Here is a 27,290-nt window from a genome sequence, read left to right on the forward strand (position 1 = left end):
ATCAGGTTTTATCAGTCCTGATAAAGAACTGCTTAAAACAAGGCCATGTAAATGCACAACTAAAGGGTGCAGTCTTGTCAAAACAAATGTCATAGAAGAATTAAGAACCATTTGTCTCTGTGTTTGCACACTGTGAAATTAGACCTCTGCATTTAACCCATCCGTGCAGTGAAACACCCACATACATGCACACTAGTGAACACACACACTAGGGGGCAATGAGCACACTTTGCCCGGGGCAGCGGGCAGCCCTATCCATGGCACCCGGGGAGCAATTGGGGGTGAGGTGTCTTGCTCAAGAGCACTTTAGTCATGGACTGTTAGCCAAGGGGATCGAACCAGCAACCTTCCGGTCACAGGGCTGGGTCCCTAACCTCCAGCCCATGACAGCACCCCCGTCATAGGCACTAAATAAGTCTAAAGATTAACTCACATTATTTTCAGCACGTCACGTCCTTTGCCTCATATTACTCTCCAGCTTATATGTGGTTCCTTTCCAAAATCCATTGATATCACTTTCATCCTGACCTCTTTTTCCCCACTTTGAGAAATCTAAATGTCAGAGAATGAGGCAAGTGTAGTTACCTGACATGGCAGCAGAGGGTGCACTTGGCTCACCGTAGCCATACTCATTGACAGCCAGCACTCTGAACTGGTAGCTGACTCCCTGGCGAAGGCGGTCCAGGCTGATGGTATGGGAGGTGATGGAGGGGGGCAGATGCCTGACGAAAGTGTCCCACAATCCCTCATCTGCAGTGGGGGACAAGATCATAGGGAAAAGAGAAATGTCACAGTGCTCTCTGACATCTGCACACACTCTCTGGGAAAGCCACTCAAATATGCTGCAAGAGCCCAGCAGGCAATCACAATGGAAATCACTAGCAGGTCTTTAATAACAGCATGGCTTTCTGTAAAGTACACACACACAGCCATGCACGTAAACCAAAAGTTAAACTGCCTTGGGAACTGGGAACTGCCTTGAGTACTCGTTCTGTGATGAACTAATAAGACCTCAGTAGGTTACGATGACTCTTTTCTCGTTACATCCCTCAGGCAAAATCGACAAGTTGTTGCTATTCGGATCCATGTCACATTGCTGCGTTGTGAACTTGACACTTGATTAAATATGGAGATGAATTCACAGAGACTGAGGCATAGCCTGCTGCTTTGCATATTTGCATATTAGTTGCATACCTGAGGGGCGGGCCTCGATGACATAGCCAGTCACTCGGCCTGCTCCCTTGTCCCCTGCTTTCCAGTGGATGGTGAGGGTGGAGCCAGATTTTGTGATTGATGTTTCAAGGGGGGATCCTGGAGATCCTGCACAAAAAGGAACGTATATGCTAAAAAGGAGAGATGGCAATATCTAAACCAATGAGCTACTATTTAATCCTTGAGTTCCCAACCCCCCATCTCTGTGCCCGAACTATGCAGAACTAAGGCCCATGAGGGCTAAAGGTGGGTACACTATATATATATATATATATGTATACACACACACACACACACACACACAATATAGTTCCAAAAGTATTCGCTCACCCATCCAAATCATTGAATTCAGGTGTTACAATCACTTCCATGGCCACAGGTGTATAAAACCAAGCCCCTAGGCCTGCAGACTGCTTCTACAAACAACGGCAACTCAGCCACGAAGTGGTCGTCCATGTAAGATGACAGAGCGGGGTCAGCAGATGCTGAGGCGCATAGGTCACCAACTTCCTGCAGAGTCAATCACTACAGACCTCTAAACTTCATGTGGCCTTCAGATCAGCTCAAGAACAGCGTAGAGAGCTTCATGGAATGGGTTTCCATGGCCGAGCAGCTGCATCCAAGCCTTATATCACCGAACACAATGCAAAGCGTTGAATGCAGTGGTGTAAAGCGTCACCACTGGACTCTAGAGCAGTGGAGACGTGTTCTCTGGAGTGATGAATCAGCTTCTCTATCTGGCAATCTGATGGACAAGTCTGGGTTTGACGGTTGCCAGGAGAACGGTAACTGTCTGACTGCTTTGTGTCAAGCGTAAAGTTTGGTGGAGGGGGGATTATGGTGTGGGGTTGTTTTTTTCAGGAGTTTGGCTCGGCCCCTTAGTTCCAGTGAAGTAACTCTTAATGCTTCAGCAGAGCAAGAGATTTTGAACAATTCCATGCTCCCAACTTTGTGGGAACAGTTTGGGGATGGCCTCTTCCTCGAGCAAATACTTTTGGCAATATAGTGTGTGTATACATATACACTGAGAGGTGAACAATATAATTTAGAGTCTAATACGAACTACAATGTGCACGGTATAGAAACTTACCAACTCATATTGGTGATAGTGGTGGATCAAGGAAATACAATGTCTTTAATACAAATATAGCCATTTTATTTACTATCCAAAATGACCAAAGGATACACAAGCCTTATTTTGTATATGTAATGTTGATAATATTAATAATAGCAGTGAATCACAAAAGGAAGATTTTTGGGGTACTATTTTGCCTTAGAATGACCTGCATGTACCACTCCACCATTAATTTATTTCTTTAAAAATAATTCAATAAATAAAACTTCTCAAAATAGTTATAAAATAGAAAGCATCAAAAATAAGACAGCATATTCATAACTATTCTCTACAATATCTTTCCAGGGGTATATAATACTTCAGAAATATATAATACTTGGCAAGTTTCTCTAGGATTGAACTTTTAAACTAAAGCTCTCTGAATGACTTCCTTTACATCTGAATGACTTACATTATAAAAAAAGAAATAAAATATATTCCCTTTAAACTCTTAGAAGCCCCTAGACTTTGTATTCAGTTATTACTCTTGAGTTATTTCTAAAAAACTACTGAATTCTGAAAATGCTGCTAATATGTCAGTTATGTAGTCATGAAACTAAAGAGCTGAAAAGTGGGCACATGTATAGGCCTTCAGGATTTAAAGGGTTAAACATGACAAAGCTAAGGCAGAATGCAAAATGTAAACAGCTATATCAGGGCAATGGGAGCGCTTCCTTTGCTTTAACATGTTGATACATTGTTTAAACCTGACTTAACTTGCTCCTACACAAAATTAACAGTTTAAATAGCTTCCAGTACACAGGGACTACAGCTTGACAGGAAAGCTTGACATTACACAAGATGTACTGAATGCATGGCACTGGCATATACATAAAGACAACCAGAGCATGAAACGCAGCATGAGTGATCATTGACCATTGACCACTGCCCACACTTCTGCCACTTATTTATTCTTGTTTAAAAAGATGTTTTTTTCAGCCCTGCCACTCCAATGTCACGTGTGGCAATGCGCACCATGTGAGGCTGCAGCAGAGTCCAGGCATCAGATGATTTATTTGTTTGTTTGCATGTGGCTCACCCACCTTGCACAGGGCCTGCTGTGATGTTGGCCTCGGCCTCTGGGCCGTAGCTGATGGTCTTGGCTTGCACGTGGAAGCGGTAGGTCACTCCTTTTGTAAGATCACGCACCTTCAACCAGCGCTGCCAGCTGCCCTGAATGTCCACTGTCACTACTTTACTTACGCCTCCGACACACACACACACACACACCCACACACACACACACACACACACACACACACACACATGAATGCACAAAGCACTTGCCCAAATGTATTTACACACGAGCCACACGAGGCATATCTCTCTGGGTGGCAGTCAGTCTCAAGCTCAACAAAACCGCTTATTTATTGATGAAATTAAAACAATGCTGTGAATGTTGACACAGAGAAAACGATTAACTCCCGTAATTTTCAGCTCCGGGGCAGAGCAAAAGAAAACATCACATGGCGGCACTGGAACAGAGGCTGAGAAATTAGTTTTCCCACATAAATTATCACTGACTCATAACCAGCAACTTGTTTAAGAAACACTGAGAATCTCCTGAGGGTTTTTAGGCACTTGATTGGCAATTCAGAGATGTATACAACTGCTGGGATTCAGCTGTGAGTCATGCTATTTGTGGCTTAGACCTGCTGTACTGCAGATTTACACCAAAATTGCTAAAGGCAGCAAAAGGACCTAATAACAAAAGTGTACTGCTTGAAAAGCTTCTCTATCAGTATACACGGCTTGGTGTGTAAGGCATACCATGAATGGGTGCAGTGGGCTCGTACACCACCCTGTAGCCTTCCACTACTCCGTTTGGAGACACAGGGAATCCCCATGAGACATTGAGAGTGGTGCTGGTGACTTCAGAGAAACTGATAAAGCTAGGAGCACTAGGGGCTGAGAAACAGACAGACAGAGAGAGAAAGAGAGAAAAGGTAAAATATCAATGACAATGTTTATATGCACACTCAAAACTGGCAGTGCCAATATCTTTGTTTTACATCTCCTGTATTCTGTGCAACTGCGCAACCTCACATTCTGCCAAATTAAGCTTCATCATGGTCAACCTCTAGAGACAGAAACCTTCATCTTTACAGCTTCCATGTGCATAAATTCACTGATAACTGTAACAGTACATTTGTAATGTTAAAACCATTAGCAACATTTTGATTTTCTTCACTGATATTCCTCAGGTAATCATGCTAATTATTTACTACAGAAACAGAAATTTTACACACACACACACACACACACACACACACACACACACACACACACACACACACACACACACACACACAAACACACACACACACACACACACACACACGCACACACACACACACACACAAACAAAGGCAGTCAGAGATAGAGAGAGAATTAGGCAGTGTTAGGCACTGAGCTGCACCTAATGCACCTTCATGTCATGAAGGACGCAGAAGCTAAACTTTCATCTGTTTTACGACAAGTTGATTATTACAGCACAGAACATTTTTTAATTCGGGTGAGTGATGCTCTGATGACTTGGCTCATTTCTCTCATTTGGTCATATCTGTTTTATTTCGTCTGTGTACAGCTTCTGTGTTTCACAACAGCATTTTATATAAATGAGTACACCACCACTCACAATCTGAGCACAGCACTTAGTAAGTGCAATAAAACAAAAAAAAAGGAAAAACAAATCGAAGCACGATTAAATTATTGATATTAGTTGTTCACGGAGCATGGGCAAAACTTTAATAAATTAGATTTCCTTTATCCCAGCCTTATATAACTGTAGATCTCAAAAAAACAGTGGGAAAAAATTGACACCTATGGCTTATGTATGGTGTTGTGATTTTTTGTGAAATTAAGTCAAAGTGATCAGAACTCTAAGGGCCACATCACATCACACTGCAAGTGTTTAAACCCAGCATGAGTGCTTGATCATTTGGTGACACCACCAGCAGGTTCAATCAAAACTCAGCACCTGTTGGACTGTTGTGTTCATGCAGACATAAAGTTATCAAGCCTATCTGGCTTTGGTTTTACAGCCTACTGCCCCTGCAGGTCAACAAGCTTTATGTCCTCTCAAACATTTTGGAGGAAGGGTTTCTGTTTTTCATTATTCCTTTTTTTTCACAGTAGAGCCACAATGACTTCTCTGATCCTGAGATTTCTTTCTGAGACTGCACTTGTTTTTTTTCCTCTGGTATGTCTACTGGCTAATAAACTATGTTCAAACATGCATCAGTGTTACAGGTAGCGTTGTGGTACTCAAGTCCAGACTGGTCTCAAGACCATATAAATCTTGTCTTGGTCTCGGCCTCAACTCAACTCAAAGCCTAAACCCAACCTGTACCCTGGTCTTAACCTTAACCCTAGTCCAAATCCTCACCCTAAACTTACCACTGCTTAGAATCAACTGTTTCAACAAAAAGTTTGTTAACAATTTGAACATCTGTAGATAATTCATGGGGCGCTACAGTGTACCATCCAAATGAAGTGAGAAATTTTTTTCTGTAATTACTGAATACCTTCAACACTTTCAATACCAGCAGTACCTTCAAATCAGTACCTTCAGTCCCTTCTGTACATGTTTAAATAAAACCTGTACGCTGCTGGTTGAGGATCTGATTCTTTCCATGATGGCTTAATTAGGAATTATTTGTTTGTTGCTGTTAATCGGTATAAAACTGAAACATTCCCCAAAGTCAAATAAGAATGTTATTATTGTGTTTTCATGTAATAATAATAATGATGTTGTTTGGCTTGTATTCAGTTGCCTTTAGGTGGTGATTCAGAATAAGCTTAAGAGAAGAAGTGACAGAGAATGCCCTTCCAGAAGTTATAATGCAAAGTTGGACTAAGACTATAATCTAATAATAATTTAAAATATGATATATTTATACCTGAAAAATGTATTTGTTCTGGGCCCTGTCTTGGACTTGCCACTCCGGCTCGACTACCCAACTACTACAAAGTATCAGTTTTGATTCTGACCTGATGTGTCCTGGTCTCGGTCTTGACTCAGACTGGCCTCTGATGGTCTTGATTACAATGCTGCTTATAGACCTTCCAGTTTATAGATCTTCTACCTTTTGTAAGTAGGACTTATATTGTATGCTCTGTTTTGTTGAGCTATTTGGCACCTTGAACGCTTATCTGCTGTGAAGCATTCATCCAGCCATTGTGCATAATGCAGCTTTTTAAAAGGAATGAGTAACATGACTGGCTGAGAAAATTCAAATTAATCACTTTATTACCTCCCGCAACTCCCTTATGCACAGTATGCATGCACCTGCACAAAACAAATCATTAAAAAAAAAACATAAATGCCTTTTCAACGTGCCCTCAAGTATTTGTGACACGCAGCAGTAGTTGCGTAGGCTGTTGTGCACTGCCTCAGGAAAATAAGGCCCCGTTTGTGCAGAGAATAACAAAAAAGAGGAGGACTTAAACAGATACATCATGTTGAAACAACAACAGAAGTGACCATAGGTTTGCCCTCTGTACAATTACTTTACAATGTTTGCTGCCTCTATGCAAATCTGCTCTCTTCTGCATGTGCTGTGTGTTGCTTTGGGAAATGTCAAAGAGAACGAGGGCCTGTGTTTTCTTGGCCTGCACAAATGAGGTCACATCAAAGACCATTTGAATAATTTTTGAATTGTTTTTGCAGATGACTCACAGGTAGAGAACACCTTCTTGCCATTGCAACGAGCCTCAGGTCAAACGATTCCCCTGTTTGTATATGATTCAAACTGACAATGTTCTTAGAGTGCACGATTTAATGTACAACACATGAATTGCTAATATGAGTGATAGTGATACAATGGCAATGTAAAGCGAAATAGTTTATGATCTGGAAATAAAAAACGATCAGTTGCAGACCAGGTTTTCAAGAATGAGAAAGGACATGGGAACAGACTGGCTCATGAGCCTGCTCTGGGGTCATATTTATAAAAATGTAGCTATTTTTGTTAATAATGTAATTTCTCTATGCTGTTGTATTTATTTGATATTTAAGGCTGGCTTCACATGCTAAAACATTAATAGAACTAGTTGCAATATAATTTCCCTGCCCTTCCCTGCCGTTACATGAAGCTATTCAAGATCAATCAAAGTTGCACATAATACAATAATTAATCCACAACTTATCCAAATGAGCAGCTCATCTTTTTTGATACACCATATCATTCTCACTATAAAGTGATCTGTAAGGAATAAATTCATATTTGCAGCATTTTTAGCATATTTGTATGTTTTTTTTTCAGTGGTCACTGCCATTTTTTCACACATGTATATAAAACATAAAATCTCAAATTTATAGCACAGAACTCAAGAGAATCAAGAGAAGGTAAAATGAATGTAATCTGGCTAACGTTAGTTAACGCAGCTGGTTACACAAACATTAGCTTTGAGAAACTATCAAAATAAAAAGCTACCAACTTGAGTCAGTCGGGAGGGTCTTCTTTTCAACAGCCCAGTAAACCATCTTCTGTTTTATTTTCTTGCTCACTGATCCAGTGAAGCATTAATTGGTTGTTTCATGAAACTTATTCAGATAAGTTGCAAGATGCTTTACACTATGCACCTCAAAGACAATTTAGTTGAATATAGATTTCAGAATGTGAATATATATTATCTATAGATATATATAGATTTTAGAACGTGATCTAACAAAGACATTTAAACACAATCAATAACTATTAAACGGATAGTTCGGACCACGCCTTCAACATATGGTTGTAGCAGGAGAAGAGTATATTAAATTGTAGGAGGGGAGAGAACTTTGAGATGAACTGCTGTTCTGAGTGGCTTCTGCTTCGACCTTGAAGGCTAGGTCCCTCTTTTTCTTTTTCAGAACAGGGATACTGAGCGATGACTGAGGAACAGTAAATGGAAGATAAGAAATGGATAATTTATGGGACATTAGTTAGTAAAAGGAGAAGGAGCTTCAGGCATGGTCCTCCTTCTAAGCTTTTTTTAAGTCTTAGCCATTCTGAATTGCGCTCTGAATGAGCTTGCATGCTTCCTCAGAAAAAACCCAGTACATCCAACAATAAATGAAGCCTTGAGCATCTTTTATACAGTGATAGAAAATACAGTAGAACATAGAAAGCTCTGATTGTACATGCTGACAGAATTCGCTGTATCCAACATGGACATGCATGTGCCATAACTTGTCTGGGAGCAGAGTCGAATGACTTAAGTGAGGCAAATTGTCAGAATGGATGGCCGATGAGACGCTCAGTAGGGGTAATCCATGCAGAAAATGGGCTGGACTGAATTGAGGAGCAATCAGATTGTCCTCACATTACAAGGCTTATTGCTCAATTCTGATTTTTTTTCAGATCTAGTCTTTCAGCTTTGACACTGCCCTGAAAAGACCCACACACTGCTGCTGATAAGCTGCCCACATTGGCAACAGTGTTATACATGCTGGTGATGTGAACCAAACAAAAAAAACATTATTTCTGATCTGACTGTTACCATCACACATGGCCTAGCATCAGATCTAGAACCATATATGAAAGTGGCTTCATTCTGATCTGAAAAAATGAAATTTTTGTTTTACCACAGCTCTGAAATCATCAGATGTGTTACAGACTACAAACAAAGGATTTTTGTGTTCCTTCAACCCTGTGTTGCCGAACTGAAGCATAGACCAACCTGCCTGAAGAGTGCGCCCCCTCCTGGGCTCACTGAGTGGACCATCCCCTGCTGCATTAAAAGCAGACAGCTTGACCATGTAATAAGTGTAGCTGGTCAGGTTCTTGAGCCGCATGCTCGTCTCGGGCAGAAAAAGGATCTTTACCTTCTCTGTCTCATTCTGGTTGTCCATTTCCCAATAGTAAATCTATAGGCAGAGTAAGAGGAGGGAGAAATTAAAACATTTCAGATCAGTGCTGTGGTTACATTCCAACCATGCACATTCCTTCCCAATGCTTGAATGGTGCTTCCTAACAGGTGATAGATGCTGCAGAAGGTAGACACTCAGTGGAACTGGTAGGAAACTAGAAAAACAATTCTGCTACATTAATGGTTTCTCTTACAACTTATGCATCCGTGTCATGCATATTTCAACAGGGGTTCACTTAACCCTGACCCGAGATAATTATTTCATGACCCAGATGTCCTGATCTTTTAAACACACTGTCTAACATCATTATCCATTACAGTACATTATAATGCTGAAGACTGAAACCATTTATTCTGGTTATGCATCCCCAGGGAGGTGGAAATGAGCATGGGAGCAAGACAGCGAGTGAGAGATAGAGAAAGGGAGAAAGTGAGCTTGAGAAGAAAAGAAGGAGGAGAAGTCATGACCTTATAGCCTTGAATGATTCCATTCTGAGTCTCCACAGGGGGCGGCTCCCACTGCACCTCCAGCTGGGTGGATGAAATCGTGTTGACCTGGATATTCTGAGGCGCCACTGAGGGAGCTGAGAGAACATAGTACTAAATACAGTGCTATAAGCTGTACTACAAAAATCACAATACTATAAATGGCAGCGCTACAACACAGTACCAAAAGGCACACACTGCTATAAAAGACATGTTCACTGTGTTTTGTTTTGTTTTTTCAAAATATACATAGCTATATAAAATAAGGGAATTCCACAATCACTCAAAGCTGGTAAATTTTTTCTAGTATATAAATTTGTCTTACAATTTCCACCCACTGTTCTGTACAGAAGATGGCTCAATTTCAATGTTGCGTTATTGCTTTTTACTATTAAATATTTGTCATTATCCATAACATGGATTTATACCTGTAAGGTACAAATACCCACAGATTTTCAGTGAAGTCAGGGGACTGTGTGGGCATTTTCAAAAGCTTCCGCTTGCGTTTATTGAAGCAGTTAGTAGTGTATTTTACGGTATGTTTTAGATCGCTGTCCTGCTGTAGAAGCTAGCCTTGTTTCAGCTTCAGTTTCTTGACCTGTAACATTTGCTTCCAGAATTTTCTGATAATTAGTAGAAACCATTCTTCCATCTACCCATGAATTTTTCCCAAGCCAAAGGCTAACAAAAAACTGCGTAACAAATCCGCCCATTTATTAATAAGATTGGCAAGGTGTTCATTACATCAAATGCTGCCCCTGCTGTTCTCCAAACAAACCTATCGTGACTGTGGCAAGTTCAATTTGTACTTCATCATTCCACAGCACTTGTTTCCAAAATGCTTCTGGCTCATCTACATTTAGTTTTGCATACTTCAGATGTTGCTTTTTGTGACAGGTAAGGTTTCCTTCTGATGACTGTTGCAGGTAGATAATGTCTGTGCAAGCAAGGCTGTTCAGTAGAATGATACACCACCACATTCTTCCTGCAGTTCCTTTGCTGTCATATGAGGATTCTGCTTGGCCTTTCTGGCCAGCATATGAGCAGTTCTAAGTGAGGGTTTTGTTCCAGGTCTTGCCTTTACTTTGCCACAGTTCTACTTAACTTAAAAGGCCTTTGATATCTTTTATGACCTTCCCCTTGCTTTGTAGATATCAAAAAGCTTCATTTTCAGGTCCTCAACCAGCTGTGTACATGAGCCCATGGTTGCTGAGTGTTAACACAAGGTTTGAAAAGGCAGAGAATTTATTCCGCTCTGCAACTGTCATTAGCTGACAAGTCCTAACCTGCCAAACAGTCATAATGAGTCAATTAAGGCCTAATGAGTTAATTAAGTTCTGAGACTTTACCACTGGAAGGGTGCCCAGCTAACTTTTGCACAAGCCACAATTATATTTTTTTAAGTTAATCAAGTATAAAATAACTTTTGCACAAATATTTGCATACAGCTATAATAGATACATCCCTCAAAGGAACACAGTACTATAGGGATCCAGTGCTAAAATAGACACTCTAAGTACTATAAGTACTATATAAGTACTATAACTGACACAGTACTGTAAGAAGCACTGTACTATAAGAGACACAGTATAACAGACACAGTCCTACAAAGGACACAGTACCATAAGAGACAGAGTGCTATATGGGACACAGTAGTAAAATCACACTGCCTGCAATCACAGTTTCAACATAAACCCACAGCGCCTACAGATACTGACACTTTCACTTTACCAGAACATGTGCATACACAAACCAAATGCCAAGCCAACTCCAACTGCACACCAGTATGACTAATGTCTCTGTTTCTTCTTCGCGAGGGCTGAGGGATATGAGACTAAAGAGCTTTCCAACACAGATCACAGCGGTAGACAGAGCTAAGAGCCACACTAAACGTTGAACGTTTCGAACTAGACAAATATTTAATCAGGGAAGCTGTTAAAACCAGAGACGACTCATGAAGCATGACAGCATGTTCGGTTCAATTTCATGTACAAAAGCCCTGCTTATGTGTGGCAGAGCTTGTGGAATAATTTATGAGTGGGGACGAAGAGCAGTGGTGGTGGAGTTCAGGAGGGAGCCGACTCTGAGATGCTCCATCAAGCGAGTCGTTAAAACAGTGCTAATAGGCTGCTGCTATCTTCTCCACTCCAGCTCCAGAGAGGCATGGCAGGCAGCACAATGTTTTAAGAAAAAGTTTGGTGAAAACTCAATTTTTCCCAGTTTTCCTCTTTACTCCGAAAGCAGTTGATGTTTGGTGTCTGAACTTTACACTGGAACTCCAAGCCTAACGTAGCTTACAAATAATGCAAGTCTTCACCCTATTAGTTAGAATTACTAAAACTGCAGGCTTAAACCATCACACATTTGACGCAAACTACATCAGTGTTGAAGAAGCTTATTTTATTAATATATTTTTTTTATTAATACTAATAATAATAATTTTTATACTGACCACCAAATAAAGAACAATGCTGATCATTTCGCTTGGTTGATTTTTGTCCGATTGTGTTTCCTTGATTCAATGTTAGTTGGGCAGGACCATATTGGAAGATGCTGATATCACATGTTACAGGCCGAGCACCAGTAAGCAAACTAGCTAGCACACATTTCAAATGTAAGCCTTAGCTTTGGTAAAACAACAACAAAAAATGTTTAAAAATGCTAATTTTTAAAAAGTTCAGTTCTTCTTGTCGCCCTCCACTGTCTCTGGACGTCTGAGCAGTTGGACAGCTATGCAGTTCTTTCTGCATAGTGTGTTGCTTAATCTAACTTAGCTAACAAGTGCTCATGTTGCCTGAATGACCTGGCACCTTTTGTAGCCACCTAGCCATTGTATTAAAATTAGCAAATGCTTGTGGTGTTCAGCCAACTTCTGCCAGAAAACAAAAGCTTAAACAACACAAAAAATGATTTACTTCACATAGTTTGAGGCAAGTGTATTATGATTTAGACATGCAGGTTTAAAAAAAGCTAAGATGTTGGGTATCACTTGTAAGGTACATTAGCCTTGTAACTCCAGTCTAAAAACAATACAGAAGTAAACTTGAAACATGTATTGGCTGGTGGACTACATAAATTTAATTTGTTTTAAAGGGCAAAGCACCATTCACCAGGCCTCAGCCTCTCCTCCCTGCAAGCCCATGACTCCCACCTCCCTCCCTCCTCGTCCTCGAATGGCACCAAACCTGACGTTAATCAGCGGGAAATTCATTTGTTTGTTTGCCGCTCCCCCTCCTGCTGCTGCGAGTAATCTCTCCGCCTGGCCCCCCTCTAATGGTGCTGTTAATAACCTGATGCTGATAACCCTGTGCAGCTCTGCCAGCTGCTTGAGTTCTTTATGACAGATTCATATTTACTGCTTCATTAAGCCTCTTACGAGAAACAGCCAAAAGCACCCCAAAGAGGCACAGAGAGGAGAGATGGCCTCACCATTTGCCACCACTGCTCTTAAAAAAATTTGTTTGGTGAAAAATCAAATTCATAATTTTTTCCTCTTACCTCAAATGCAGCTGATCAGCCAAGTTATGTTTGGTGTCTGAATAAATATGCATCAGCTTATTTATTTTTGCACTAGAGCTATCAGGATAATTATGAAGCGATGATAGCTTATAACAATTAGCATCATGAAAACTGCATCACATACCTCAAACCATGTCAAATTGTAAATAATCTCAAGCATCTTATTTTCTGACTTCTGTTGTTTAGTGTTAGCAATAAAAACAGATAAAAGTAGCAGCATCTGGAAGCCTTTCATTTTTTGTCTGAATTTTTGTCTTAGCCTAACATGGTCAGGATTAAATCAAACAGCAAAATGACAGCTCGCATTTGAGCAAATTCAAGAACCATGGTGCTAATCTCACCACTCTTATGGGAGGAATTCATTTGATCATATAGGGGATGCAACAGATCTACACATAGCTCTGTGTCAGCCTGAGTCGGTGCTGAACAGCGCAGTCTGTGTATGGCATCATACAAGGCAGCACAGCAATTAGGGCCCGGTTTCCAGTGGTGGAGCTTGGACGTCATCGTCACATCCTGTCTTGTGGTTTGGCAGCTCATTAGATGCTGAAGCCTGCTCAGGTTCAGCTGTTTGCCAGGGCAATGGGATATTACTCAGCCAGTAATTGCGTTGACTGTTTTTAGCATCGAGGCGACTTGTGCTGAATTTGAAGAGCACTCTAAAATATAGCAGTTCATTACTTTCAGCTGAAATGCCGAGGCAATGGGCAGGCATAAAATTCTATACTAGACACAGAAGCGGTCAGAGTGGAGGTCATTAGCCTGTAAGAGGAGGAATCTTTTGAAAATAAAAGGTAGACTCTGTCTGTGTCTATTTCTGTGTGTGTACACGTTTAGGTGAGTGTAGAAACAATACACTGGAACTGTCAGCCACACAGCAAGCAAGCCTTTTTTCTGTATGGCAAAATCTCTATTTCAGCAAGGTCAAGCCTACAGGAATGTGATGTAACGTCAGAGAAAAGTGGTAACTGTACAAATAGCCTCTCGCCAGCACCCTTTTTAACCTGCTGCTCAAACCTATCTCACAGGCCACTCTGTGGGCGGTAAATTCCAGCCCCTCGCACCATTTCTTCACCTGTTCCTCAGAACCTAGGCATCACTCAGTTTCTTACAGGACTCCAGTGCTTTATAGAGGAGACCGCACCGGTAGGAGAGCTCAGTGCCTGGCTGTTGATCATCATGAGTAAAATGTCCACTGACAGCTGTCAGTCAGACGAGTGAATGAACACCCATCTTCAATGCTCTCTGGCCCCCTCTGCAGGCCCAGCCAGGGTAGGACCGCCGTCAAACGTGTGATCCACACCCCCACTTCACCCTGTGCCCCTGCGTCACCTGCCCTCATGCCTGACTGCTGCCGGGACACAATTCATATCTGTCAGGCTGCTTTAGTAGCAGACGGACCAGCCAGACCACAGAGTTCCAGCATGGTGTTCCACTTCAAACCTGCCATCCAGCTGGACTAAGCGAGACCAACTTTGAGAAGACAGCGGGTTGCAGCAGTTTCACCATAAATTGGCTCCCTGGCCAAATAGGATCTTTTGTATGATGACGTTAGCAGAGCAGCCCTTGGCTGCATGAAGGCCTCTAATAGGCCTCTCATAGCATCTTCCACAACTGAATCAGAAGCTACGTAACTTTCATGATCAACACCTGCAGTGAATAAAGATGATATATTTTTTTTTTTTACTGCACCACCAATATTCAATATTATATTGGTAGACTAAAAGAATAGCAAGGCATAGAAGCTGATTTTTCCTTGCATGTTTAGCACTGGGGCAATGAGGGTAACACCTCTCCAATTAGCACTATAGAACCTAATCACTGTCAGATCTCTTCATTTATTTCAATCAAATAATCCTTCTAAATTAAACAAGATGCTAGTGCTCTCAGAACAATGGACAGGCCTCAGCATCATTGAATGTGCTTGAGATTACTTGGATTGTGAAAGACAGGAAATGAAACTAAGACTGAACTTTTCTAGGTGTCAAAAAAATGTTTGAAAAAAGATTTCTTTGAAAATACTTTTTGTATTTAAATCTGAAAAAAACATTTCTTAATGCTTTATTTAGTTGTTGAGGCTTCTCTGTAGGTTTTATTCTGACACTGAAAATTGAATAACTTGTACTTGCTGCTTTGACTGGAAATTTAATAAATCAATGGTAGTATCTGACTTTTGCACAGTACTGTAAAACAATGGACCACACACTGCGTGGCTAAACACGGTTCTGTCAGAAGTCTGTCCAGTGCTAATTTATGGAGTACAAACTTGCACTTCAAAGCTATCTTAGCCTCGTTGGTCAAATGCAAAACCAAAAAAGCAAACTTGTGGCATCAAACATGGCTTGGCTGATGGACTACATTTGAAGTAAGGAGAAAGTGTGTATGTTTGATTCTATTCCTTTAAGCAGCTTAAAGGAAAAGTTCATTTCGTAGCAAGTGAGGATTGGCTCATATTCACACAGTTATAAATAGGATAGGTTAAGCCAATGAATACCTGCTTCCCCTACAAACACCTCCACAGGCGCGCTGGCAGGGCTCTCGCCAATGATGTTGTAAGCTGTCATCACGATTTCATAGCGCCTGTACTTCTGCAGCTCTGTGAAACACAATTGGAGGAGGGAAAGATGTACAATGATACTTAAACGAATGGAACAGAGTTTAAACGTAACAGATAAAAGGCATTTCTCCAGCAACATAGTGTAAAAAAGTGCTGCTTGGATAAGGATTATCTGTGTGAACTGGTGAACTGATGTTACAGTAGAAAAAAGATCTATTCTAGGATTGTTACTGGAATAGAAGAGTTGTATTCTGTGTTGTATTGATGAGGCAAGCCCTCACAGCAGAGTGAGACGGCTCTGTTTGGTGTCTGGAATAGGATTCTGTCTCTGCATAAACGAAGTGCAGATTGTTCCTTGTCAGAACAACAGATTAGAGGAAGCAGCTTGTCCTCTGAATATGGACAGCATTGGGCATTATACTCTTAGCCACAGGGAATGCGAATATTTTACTTGACCTTCAAAGGCACGGTGCCTAATTTAGACAGACGATTGAATGAAACTTACGTGTGAGTTCGAATTCTGTTAGCGAAGGATTGCTCACTGTCTTCACAGTGCTTTTGGCTGGCGGAGGGAGAGAAAAAGAGATAGATGAGGAGTACATTACTAAAGGATGAAGCAAGATGGAAATACACAAATCAAAGGACTATTTCATCATGGCTGTAAATTTTTGGTTTTCAGCCCAAGTTGCACATCATCACATATTTCTTCACAGGATTGATTTCACAATGCTCATCTCTCTCCATCCACACAGACTGGAATGAAACCCCAAGAGCAACACCAAAGAGCCTGAGTGATTAATGATTCAGCAGTCAATATAGAGCACTATATAACACGCTCTGGTACTAGAGTGCTAATAAGACTTATGAAACGCACAGCTTCAACTACAACTCAGAGAACATATTTCAATTTTTCCTTAAAAAAATGTTGAAATAAAGAGATGCATTTCATGTAAAGCATGACAACTCCTGAAGGATTAGTTTTTTTTCTCATCCCTGTCTTGTGTGTGTGCCATGTTTGGCAATACAACAATATCAGATCTGAATAAAAAATGCATTAGCACTTCAAAAGCCGCACGTGCGCGCACTTCAGTGGAACGCTCCTGAAAGTGACAGAGGGCCTTATCAGGCTTTGGAGCACCTGCTGACTTTTGAACATGAGCTGTTAAGATTTAACAAATAGGGTGAAGCTGTGGTAATTTGCTTATGGATCTCCGTGTGAGCGCCTGAGCAATGCTGAGAGTTAGCGGCACTTAGGAAGGTGCAGGGTCTTAGCCTGGAGGATGAGGGGAAAAGAACAGAGAGGCAGAAGAGAAGAGAAGAGAAGAGAAGAGAAGAGAAGAGAAGAGAGGAAAACAGCAGAGCAAGAGAGAAGCAGAAGATACTCTACTTCTCCCCTGGCTGGTGAAAAGAAGAGAAAAATATTAAATACGCTTTCGTGCTTGGCTGCCCCAGGGTTGTGCATTTAAATGCTGTCAACAGTGCCGAGTCCAATTTGGCAAAGGAGATTTATTGGCTGGATGGGGCCTAGAGCGAGGAGTGCGATGGCATGCTCAGTGCCAAAGACTCTAGTTCAAACTCATGATTCTGTGGCTCAGGAACTTGAATGAATTCACCTCTGTGCAGCCATCCACCAGAAAATTATTCTCTAGCCACCAGGTACACAGGCATGGATGATGGGCACCCGTTCAGATAATGTTCAAGCTAACTGTCCTGACTTTTGACCACGAATTAACCAACACATTTCATGGGAAGCTTCAGCTGCCGCCTCAGTGCTTATAATCCAGCCATGTCTCAAATAGCCACAGACATAACTTCATTTATTTTTTATTGTATTTATTTTAGTTCATAGCATTTGAAAATGCCAGCTACTATTTTGCATTATGTACATATCATGATGACTAAATCCACAGAAATGTTAAAAAAGCAAACTTTAAGTAAAAAAAAAAAATAGGGGCCCTTTTTGGAAAACTGAACTTGCATCACTTTATGAAATGAAAGAGTTTGATACCACTTTTAAAACATACTGTATACTCTACAGTCTATATGGTACATATATGGGAATCAAGCTGTGAAAACAACCCATTTTGGTCAGTTACACATTTCAGTCTTAAAAGGTACAGTAACAAATACAGTCTGTTTACAGGATAAAGAGTGGTTGGAAAATAGGCAAGTAAAACTGAATTTGGTCTGTTTTTGGAACATAAACAAAGAAAAGCTCAAATGAAATCCTCACTCTTTCTTTTTTAAACTGCAATGAATGAATGTGAATTTACACCATAAATGATGGCCTAAATACTTTTATCTTACTTTAAACATTTAATAAGTACTTTTGTAAAGAAAAGTATTCAGAAAAAAAAGGATAAAAATACCCTCAAGCTCAAGGTTTAGATTTTTCTTTTTGAAAGGACAGGGTGTATATGTGGATCGACACTTGCTAGTCCTCCTACCTGTCAAATCTCCACGCACTGAAGAGCTGTTGATGGCCTTCTTGGACTCCTGTGGAGCGCTGTCATACTGTAGCTCACGGTAATACAGCCGGTAGCCCACCAGCACCCCGTTCACACTCTCCTCCTTGGGCGGCTGCAACAGTGCAGATTAAATTAAAGGTCACATTCCCCTGGCTGGCCTTGTGCTCCCTATTAAAGATCCAGGCCAAGGGAAAAAAACAGAAGACTGACAAGAGGGTAGGGAGAGTTTCTCCATGGGCTGGCCTCTAGACCAAGCAGAAGGCAGAAATGAAAGATGGGGATTTCATTTCAGGGCCACCCGGTCAGCAAGTCGTTAACAAAGACCTGCACTGAAAGTAATCAACCGGGCGAAGCCCCCATGCCCGCTGATAAAGCAGCCAGCTGGAGAAGTGATCCGGCCCTCGTAGGTCAGTAGAGAAAGGTTTTGCTGCTAATTAACATCCCTTTGGGGTGCGACGACTGCAGGCGTGCCTGGGTATTAATTATCCTGTCCCTGCCGGAGTCTTCGGTGAACATCGTAAAAACATGTTATCAGTACTTCATGTCGCTGAGATATGCAAAGTCGTGGGACGAATACCAAGCGAGCTGTGACAAGCCACTCAGCATGTCCTGCTAAAGAGGGCTGTTCATCAATGAGAGCCAGATAATTAAACAGATAATAGTTGTAATGCCTGCATCTAACAGGCAATTATCTTCACTACATTGGACTGAAACAGTCCGTTTGCAGTGCGGCAACTAAGGACAGATCTACGTATAACTGGGCTATAAAGCGTTAATGGAGATTATTTGCATAAAACATCCTTTCTGTATTGATTATGTGCATTGAGATAAAGTCATTTATTGTTTTGTTCCTCAGTAGCCATAAGCTGCATTACCCTGAACTTTAGCTTTAGCTAACAATTGTTATTATTATTATTTTTATTATTATTATTAATATTACAAGTATTTTAGAGCACTGATATCTGGAAAAGTTGTGGGCTGTGTGTGGCTACCAAAACAGGAAGCAATATCCAGCGTTAGCAAATGCATATTTTAACCAGAAAGGGAAAGTTTGTGAACACTTTAGATTTGCTTGACAAAGCTGACTAATAACACTTAAAAAGGTAAGCTAACTTGCATAACTAGTTTATATAGTAATTCCATGTAGTTGTTATAGTGTTGCTATGAGGTTGCTATAGTAATCCAGCTTCTTGTTAGTGTATTACTTTGTGGTTGTTAGGTGGTTACTAAGGTGTTGCTAGGCTGTTGCTATGGTATCCCAGGTGGTTACTAAGGTGTTGCTAGCACACTTGTATGATGGTGACACTAGAGAAGTGTCCAAAAACATTTGGCTAGAAAGTGTGTACTGACTGGTGCAATAAGAGGTAGCGGTATAAGTATTATAGGTAATGTAAGTGGAATGACTTCAGCATTCCCTCAATCACAAGCAACCTATTTGGGTATAAAATCTACCATCCTGCAAAGTTCTGTGGTTCTAGCATGAAAGCTGTAGGAGTAGTGATTTTGCAAAGTGGGCTGATTGTAGTCTAGTAATAAGGAGAAAATGAATAATGTTAAGTTGGCCTTTCCAAACCAACTTAATTATCCATAATTATCAATAATGATGTGACATGAAAAAAATACATTGTAATAAGACTTCAGGCCAAATCACTAAGCCTTAGATTCATGTACACTTGATGATGCATGAAGCTTACCAGTGCAGCTGATTATAAGAATGAGAGCAGTACCATACCTGCCACTGCACCAGCACAGAAGTAGTGGTTGAGGGCTTCACAGACTGAATAACAGGAGCTTCATCAGGAACTGGCAGGAAATGGAAGAAAATAACACACACAAAACTTAGAAACTCTTCTTTTGTCTATTTCTGTTGATCAAAACACTCCAAAATCACGGGAGAGAAAAGACAGGGTTGTCAAGCTCTTCTGAAGCACTTTTATTTGAATCAATACTGGATCAGCTAGCACCAGAGGGCACGTGTGCAACACCTCCATCTTTACTCACCATCTTGTAAAGTCGTAATTGCATCGGTCTCTTGGCTGTACTTGCTGTCTCCAATGTCATTAGTGGCCATCATTCTCAGCTTGTATGAAGTGTAGGGTTTCAGCCTGAGGGATAGCACATCTCATGAGTTATCTCGCATCGAACAGAGCCGTTTCCCATTGTCAACAATGTGGCACACGCGTGCTACTATCTATAAATGTCACGTAGACAATGCTTGGAAATCTAAGGGCACTGTTGGCAATTACAGCACAATTGAACTACCTGTTATGAAGGAGACAAAGTCATAAAATTCTGTGTCTGTGCAATCATATCCAGGCACACACAGACCTAGGAGAAAATGCTCCAAACGAAATGCTTTGCTTTGACTCAAAATCTGTTCAGCTCTCATTTAGTTCAAACATTCAGTTCAGCTCATTAAGCACAACATTTAACTACTTTAACTTCACTGAATCACTTCAAAGTAAAGGTACAATCAATGGGCTTGAGACATGTAATTTAGCAGTTTCTTGAACATGTTGTCTAGCTATTGAAAGGTCAGATACAGGATGACTCTAAAATAAAGCTTTTCTCATTCAGACCTATCTGCTAGCAAGTGAGTTTGCATCTGTCAAGCTGGAAAGGAAATGTTGCACACAAAGCCTTGCAGTGTGCTACTCTTCTGGGTCAGCAGGTACCAAAGATACAAATCAAGCTTAAACAATCTATTTGACGCTGTTTAAAAGGCGATAAAGAACTGACAGGTTAGAAAGTCCTAAACAGAGGGAGGGGAGTCATCATGATCAAGATGAGATGGGCCTCTGAATGCATATAAAATATCACTTGACCGGCCATATAATCACAGTAGCAGCTCAAGCGTAATTCAAATGCAAGGCGGTGCACCCGTCCCTGCTTTCTAAATGGAAGGGTGAGCGTTGTAAATCGCTACAGAGTGAAAAAGCCTGCTGAGCTTTTAATAAAAGTCCCATTATATAATTCTTACTGTATGCAGTAAGCCTGGGAAAGGCTGAGATAGAGACATGAAAGAATATGAAGTAATGAAGTTACAAAGGGGAATGGAATCAGCTCAGCCTGGATTTCAGCTGACTCTATAGGTAGGTGTGCACACACTTTTGTTTATGTGTTGTGGAGTAGAGTGGAAGAAGAGTGGGAGCTGGGGGAGAAAGTCATGGGTACTAGCTCCACCCTACTCCACCTACCCATCACACATTGATGAAAGAGAAAGGAGTAGGCCTACTTTGCATGTTATAGCAACTTGAAATATAAAAACAGCATATTTTTGACACCATAAAATGATTTAAAAAACATAGTCTAAAATAAAAACAACATTTCAGTTCAGAATTTGCAGAAAATGCACATACTAAATTTATTGGTCTCTATTAACAACAACAACAAGAGTAGCAACAACAACAAAAACAATAATAACACTGGTGGTTAGTTAACCACTGGTGGTTACTTAGGCCTTGTTAGACCATTGCTATGGTATCAGCGGTGGATGCTAAGAGGTTGCCAGATCATTACTATATTGTTCAAAGTGGTTGCCAAGGTGTGGCTAGGCCATTGCTATAGTATCCCAGGTGGTTGCTAATGTGCATCTACACGTGTTCCCACCAACGGACAACTGTACAACAACGGTACGTCAGATCAATCCCAGAAGCACGAGCACACATATAGGCCATATCTCCATATAGGCTCTGTGATCCTGTTAAGTTTTGTAGTTCCAGCTCGAAAACTATAACCTGTGAAAACAGTACCAAAAAAACTTTACAATAAAATTGTAATGCAACCTAATTTCCAAAAAAGTTGCATGGGAAAATGTGAATAAAAACAGAATGCAATAATGTGCAGATCATTTAAAATCTATATGTAATTGAAAATAATACAAAGACAATATATCAAATGTTAAAAATGAGAACTGTTATTGTTTTAAAAAATGTAAGCAAATTTTAAATTTGATGCCAATAACATGTTTCAAAAAAGTTTACTACTGTGTTGCATCACCTCTTCTTTTCACGGGCTTGGGGACTGAGGGGACCAGCTGATGTAGTTTTGAAAGTGAAATATTTTCCTTTCTTGCTTGAGACAGGATTTCAGCCAGGCACCTACACTCCATCATGGACGCTGGATTATGAACTGCGCTGCTAACAAGCCGGATGGTCCCTTTCCTCCTTAGGCTGGAGGACGCGGCATCCATGATTTCCAACAAAATGCGAAATTTTGATTTGTCAGACCACATGACACTTTTCCATTTCACCTCAGTCCATCTTAAATGAGCTTGGGCCTTAAGATGTTTCTGGGGAGCTTCTGGATCATGTATATATGTGGTTTCTTCAGTGCATGGTAGAGTATTAACTTGGGACGCAGCCTTTTACAGAGTGTTGGAACCCCTCCTCATCTTTACTTCTGAAAGGTTCAGCCTCTCTGGGATGCACTTTTTATACCCAGACCTTCCACCAGTTAACCGGTTGTGGTTGGATAGTGTAGTGGGTAACACCTCTGCCTTCTCTGCTGTAGACTGGGGTTCAATCCCCCACCAGGGCAGCACCCTACACTATACCAATAAGAGTCCTTGGGCAAGACTCCTAACACTACCTTGGCCTACCTGTGTAAAAAAACTGATCAAATTGTAAGTCACTCTGGATAAGAGTGTCTGCCAAATGCCGTAAATGTAATGTATGTGGTTGGGATAGTGTAGTGGGTAACACCTCTGTCTTCTACACTGTAGACTGGGGTTCAATCCCCACCTTGGCAAACACCCTACACTATACCAATGAGTCCTTGGGCAAGACTCCTAACACTGCCATGGCCTACCTCTGTAAAATGATCAAATTGTAAGTCACTCTGAATAAGAGCGTCAGCCAAATGTTAACTTAATGAGTTGTGAGATGTTCCACCAGGTACTTTTTTTTTTAGCATTACACAACTTTACCAGTCTTTTGCTGCCCCTTTGCTGCCCCTCTGAAACATGTTGCTGGCACTAAATGGGTAAATATTTTCCAAAAAACAATAACATTTCTCAGTTTCAACATTTGATGTGTTGGCACTTTTTCAATTAACTATAGGGTTCAAAGACTTTGCACATCACTGCATTCTGTTTTTATTTAATTTTTGCCCAGCATGCCAATGTTTTTGGAGTCGTGGCTGTAAAACATACCACAGTAAAGTCAAATGACACAGAAGGTAAAGTAAAAAACTGTGTTCATTATAAATCTAAATAAAATTGCTGAATTAAAATTGTTTTAAAACTTCTTAAACGTGTATACTGAACTTGATTGCCTAATGGTGAAGGGTAACAAGTCCCACAGTTTAGAAACATTATAACAGAAAAAGGCCTGTCCACTTTGCACTCTGAATAAGCGTGCACTCTTGCTTAAAAAAAAAAATCATACCACATCCAACAATGAAGGAAGCCTTGTGCATCTTTTATACAGTGATAGAAACACTGTAGCACACATAAATTATATTGCCTTTACTCATTTTAATGGACTTGAAGTGTGCACTGTGTGGCTGCATTATCTATGAATGTAAAAATATTAAAACAGACTTGATATATACTGAATATTAAACGATGCAGCTTGGGAACACCTGATCTGAATACGACTCATTTATAGCTCTTTATTTTTTTACTTGGTGTAGTCTCTATTGATTTTCACCTGTTTTCTGTTTGTTTGGCTGTTCTTTCTTGTTGGTCTGAGATCTGGAGACTTATGGACCATCCTACTATCTGTCTCTCCTCTTTTGCTTTTTTTAATCTGGCTTCTGAGTTTTCTGCTTTGTCCATTAATGATTTTGAGTTCTGCTGGAGAAGCCTGATAAACATGACTCCACATTTATACATCCTGGCTATAGGCCTTGTGCATTACAGAGGGAGACAGAGAGAGAGAGAGAGAGAGGGAGAGAGAGAGAGAAAAGGGCATGAGATAGTAGCTCACCGTTCCACTATGCAGGAGGTGCTGTTGTGGCTTATGGTGGAGGAGTGGGTCACCCAGGCTCCCTCGGGCAGCTGGCGGATCTGAAGGGTGAAGTAGCGGACAGGGGAGGAGCCATCTCCACCTGGCAACCAGATCAGCCTCAGCTGACGAGACTGCACCTGATCCTGAGGCACACTGAGTCGCAGCGGTGGCTGAGGACGTTCTGAAAGATTTCACAAAGTTTAGAATCTTAAAAAAATAATAATTTTATAAAATGTATATTTTTATGTTTTGTAATTATCTTAAACTCTTCACAAACATTATGACAACAAAGCAACATTAAATTAAACTGAATTCAAATGAGAGAGAGAGAGAGAGAGAGAGAGAGAGAGAGAGAGGGGTAGCAGTAAAGAGGGAGAGAGTTAGAGAGGAGGGAAAGGTAGCAGTAGAGGGAGAGAGAGAGAGACAGACAGAAAACTAGAGGTAGAAAGAGAGAAAATGGAAAGAAAGAGAAAGAAAAAAGAGAGAGGCAAAGGTGGACAGACATAGAGAGAAGTAGAGAGAGGTAGACAGATGTAGAGAGAGAGACCGACAGAGAACTACTGACAAGAGACTGAGAAAGAGATAGACAGATAAAAAAAGAGACAGACATACAAAAAGCTAGACAAAGAAAGGTAGAGAGAAGTTGAGATAGAAATAGAGAGCAAGAGAAAGACAAACTGAGAGAGAGAGAGAAACAGACAGACAGGTAGAGAGAGAGAAAGAGATAGGTAAATGAACAGGTAGAGAGAGAGAGAGAGAGACAGACAGAAAACTAGAGGTAGAAAGAGAGAAAATGGAAAGAAAGAGAAAGAAAAAAGAGAGAGAGGCAAAGGTGGACAGACGTAGAGAGAAGTAGAGAGAGGTAGACAGACGTAGAGAGAGAGACCGATAGAGAACTACTGACAAGAGACTGAGAAAGAGATAGACAGATAAAAAAAAGAGACAGACATACAAAAAGCTAGACAAAGAAAGGTAGAGAGAAGTTGAGATAGAAATAGAGAGCAAGAGAAAGACAAACTGAGAGAGAGAGAGAAACAGACAGACAGGTAGAGAGAGAGAAAGAGATAGGTAAATGAAAAGGTAGAGAGAGAGAGAGAGAGACAGACAGAAAACTAGAGGTAGAAAGAGAGAAAATGGAAAGAAAGAGAAAGAAAAAAGAGAGAGAGGCAAAGGTGGACAGACGTAGAGAGAAGTAGAGAGAGGTAGACAGACGTAGAGAGAGAGACCGACAGAGAACTACTGACAAGAGACTGAGAAAGAGATAGACAGATAAAAAAAGAGACAGACATACAAAAAGCTAGACAAAGAAAGGTAGAGAGAAGTTGAGATAGAAATAGAGAGCAAGAGAAAGACAAACTGAGAGACAGAGACAGACAGGTAGAGAGAGAGAAAGAGATAGGTAAATGAAAAGGTAGAGAGAGAGAGAGAGAGAGAGATGAGCAGCAGTGCAGAGGTCAGGCCAGTCTCGCTGACTAGTCTTAATCACACTGCATCAGTCAGCGACCTGGCTGTGCCCCTGCTGCCCCGCCTAGCCTGTGTAGCGCTCCAGCGCACCCATCCCATCGATTTTAATGCTCCCAATCGATGCACACAGCTATAATTGTTTATTTAAAGGTGGGTATCATCGATCGCTATTAAACATGCAGATCATGCGAAAGAAAAGCCATCGAGTGGACCCTGCATCACTGTTTTTTTCTTTTAAAAATTAAATCAATTAGTTTCAGAAGGTTCAGGGGTTGTAATAACTTTGCATGTTTAATCCCACCTTTCCTTCAGAAGATCTCTGAGGAAGAGAAGTGGGTGGGCTTTTCCCCCCAGCTAGGCTAAATCTGGGCATTAATCAGGTTAAAAAGCTGAACAACAAGATCTGTGAACGATAATGTCTTTTTTAAAATCAGCCTACTGACAGAAAAAATAAATAAGCTTTCTTTGAAGGGTTAAAGGACAGTATTTCTAGGGGTTATACAAGTATTGTGACCCTTTCATGGAAGAAAATAAAAATCTCTAAAGATTGATGGCCAGTGTTTACTCTGTGTGGGTGCGTGAGAGACAGACAGAAGATCACCTCTGATCTCAGTAGTAATGACCACAGCCTGTGCAGCGGTGCCCCAGCCCTGCTGGGTCTTGGCTGAAATGCGGAAGATGTAGGCGGACTCGGGGACCAGACTGGATGCGGTGAACTGCTTTGTGTCTGGGCCCACCTCCACTGTGGTGAACTGGTTCGGATCTCCAGAATCCAGCCTGTAAGCGACCTGGTACCCTGAAACGACATTGGTCGAGATGATTTTCCCAACACTTCTTTACTCCTGCCTCACTCAGAATAAACGGTGCCACGGACCACATCAAATAACTGAGAAAACAATTCCGGCGACGCTCAAAACAACCCAGTCGTAAACTCAGAGAACTCAAAGAACAAAAGCACAGGAGGGAAAACAATTTTCTCACTGAAAAAAAAAAAAACACAACTGTTTGAAGGCAAAACCTACTTCAGAAACACCCGTAACAGTCAGAAGTTTTGGATGATGAATGACTTTCAAAAGGTCTTCACTGTACTGGAAAATTTGCTAGCACCACCACTAACCACTAACTTCAAATGAACCCACCTTAAACACCCTTTCCTACTGCGTAACTGTAGAGAAAAAAGAACCTGATCTACACACACAGTTCACAAACTCCGTGCATATGATGTGCGGCTGAAAAATATTTGCTGTTCTTTGAAGTCTTACAGCACAATCTGATATACTTTTGAAAAAAATGTGTTTACCTCTTCGTTCATCTTGTACTCCATGGCTATTTAATCCCTGAAACTTCAAGGGCATGTATTTCAGGCCACACTTTCATTACTGCAAAAGTCAACACCCTTTAATTTATTTAATTTCTACCTAAATAGCTATTAAGTACATATTTTTCAGGCTAATGCTGTAATTACTTTTTATTTCACTATTAATGTGGAAGTGTTTTTGGGACATTTTTTTAAAAGAAATCTGTAGTGATGTTTTTCCTTGTTTGTTGTAAACACTTCAAAAGTTCTTAGACGTTAAGTTGCTCTCAACTCCACATCTCAGATGTCCATTTTCAGTGTTCTGGTGCAAGTTTGTCAATTTCCTTTTCTCAGTAATGGTATAATA

General features: G+C 40.8%; 1 protein-coding gene across 3 annotated transcripts in view; it reads right to left on the reverse strand.

Moving 5' to 3' along the window:
• Positions 1 to 27,290, reverse strand: part of sdk1a (sidekick cell adhesion molecule 1a) — a 316,953-nt gene that overhangs the window by 11,097 nt on the left and 278,566 nt on the right. For all 3 annotated transcript variants that reach the window (XM_017703196.2, XM_017703194.2, XM_017703195.2), the window contains 13 exons: positions 26,228 to 26,422; positions 24,142 to 24,343; positions 20,213 to 20,316; positions 19,944 to 20,014; positions 18,191 to 18,323; positions 16,249 to 16,305; positions 15,681 to 15,782; positions 9,650 to 9,765; positions 8,993 to 9,179; positions 4,097 to 4,234; positions 3,370 to 3,531; positions 1,195 to 1,320; positions 586 to 750 (listed from right to left, as the gene is read on the reverse strand). In XM_017703196.2, coding sequence (XP_017558685.1) covers positions 586 to 750; positions 1,195 to 1,320; positions 3,370 to 3,531; positions 4,097 to 4,234; positions 8,993 to 9,179; positions 9,650 to 9,765; positions 15,681 to 15,782; positions 16,249 to 16,305; positions 18,191 to 18,323; positions 19,944 to 20,014; positions 20,213 to 20,316; positions 24,142 to 24,343; positions 26,228 to 26,422 — 1,758 coding nt within the window. The remainder of the gene's footprint in view (positions 1 to 585; positions 751 to 1,194; positions 1,321 to 3,369; positions 3,532 to 4,096; positions 4,235 to 8,992; positions 9,180 to 9,649; positions 9,766 to 15,680; positions 15,783 to 16,248; positions 16,306 to 18,190; positions 18,324 to 19,943; positions 20,015 to 20,212; positions 20,317 to 24,141; positions 24,344 to 26,227; positions 26,423 to 27,290) is intronic.

The sequence above is a fragment of the Pygocentrus nattereri genome, chromosome 27, assembly GCF_015220715.1.
Source record: "Pygocentrus nattereri isolate fPygNat1 chromosome 27, fPygNat1.pri, whole genome shotgun sequence".
In the NCBI taxonomy this organism is placed as follows: Eukaryota; Metazoa; Chordata; class Actinopteri; order Characiformes; family Serrasalmidae; genus Pygocentrus; species Pygocentrus nattereri.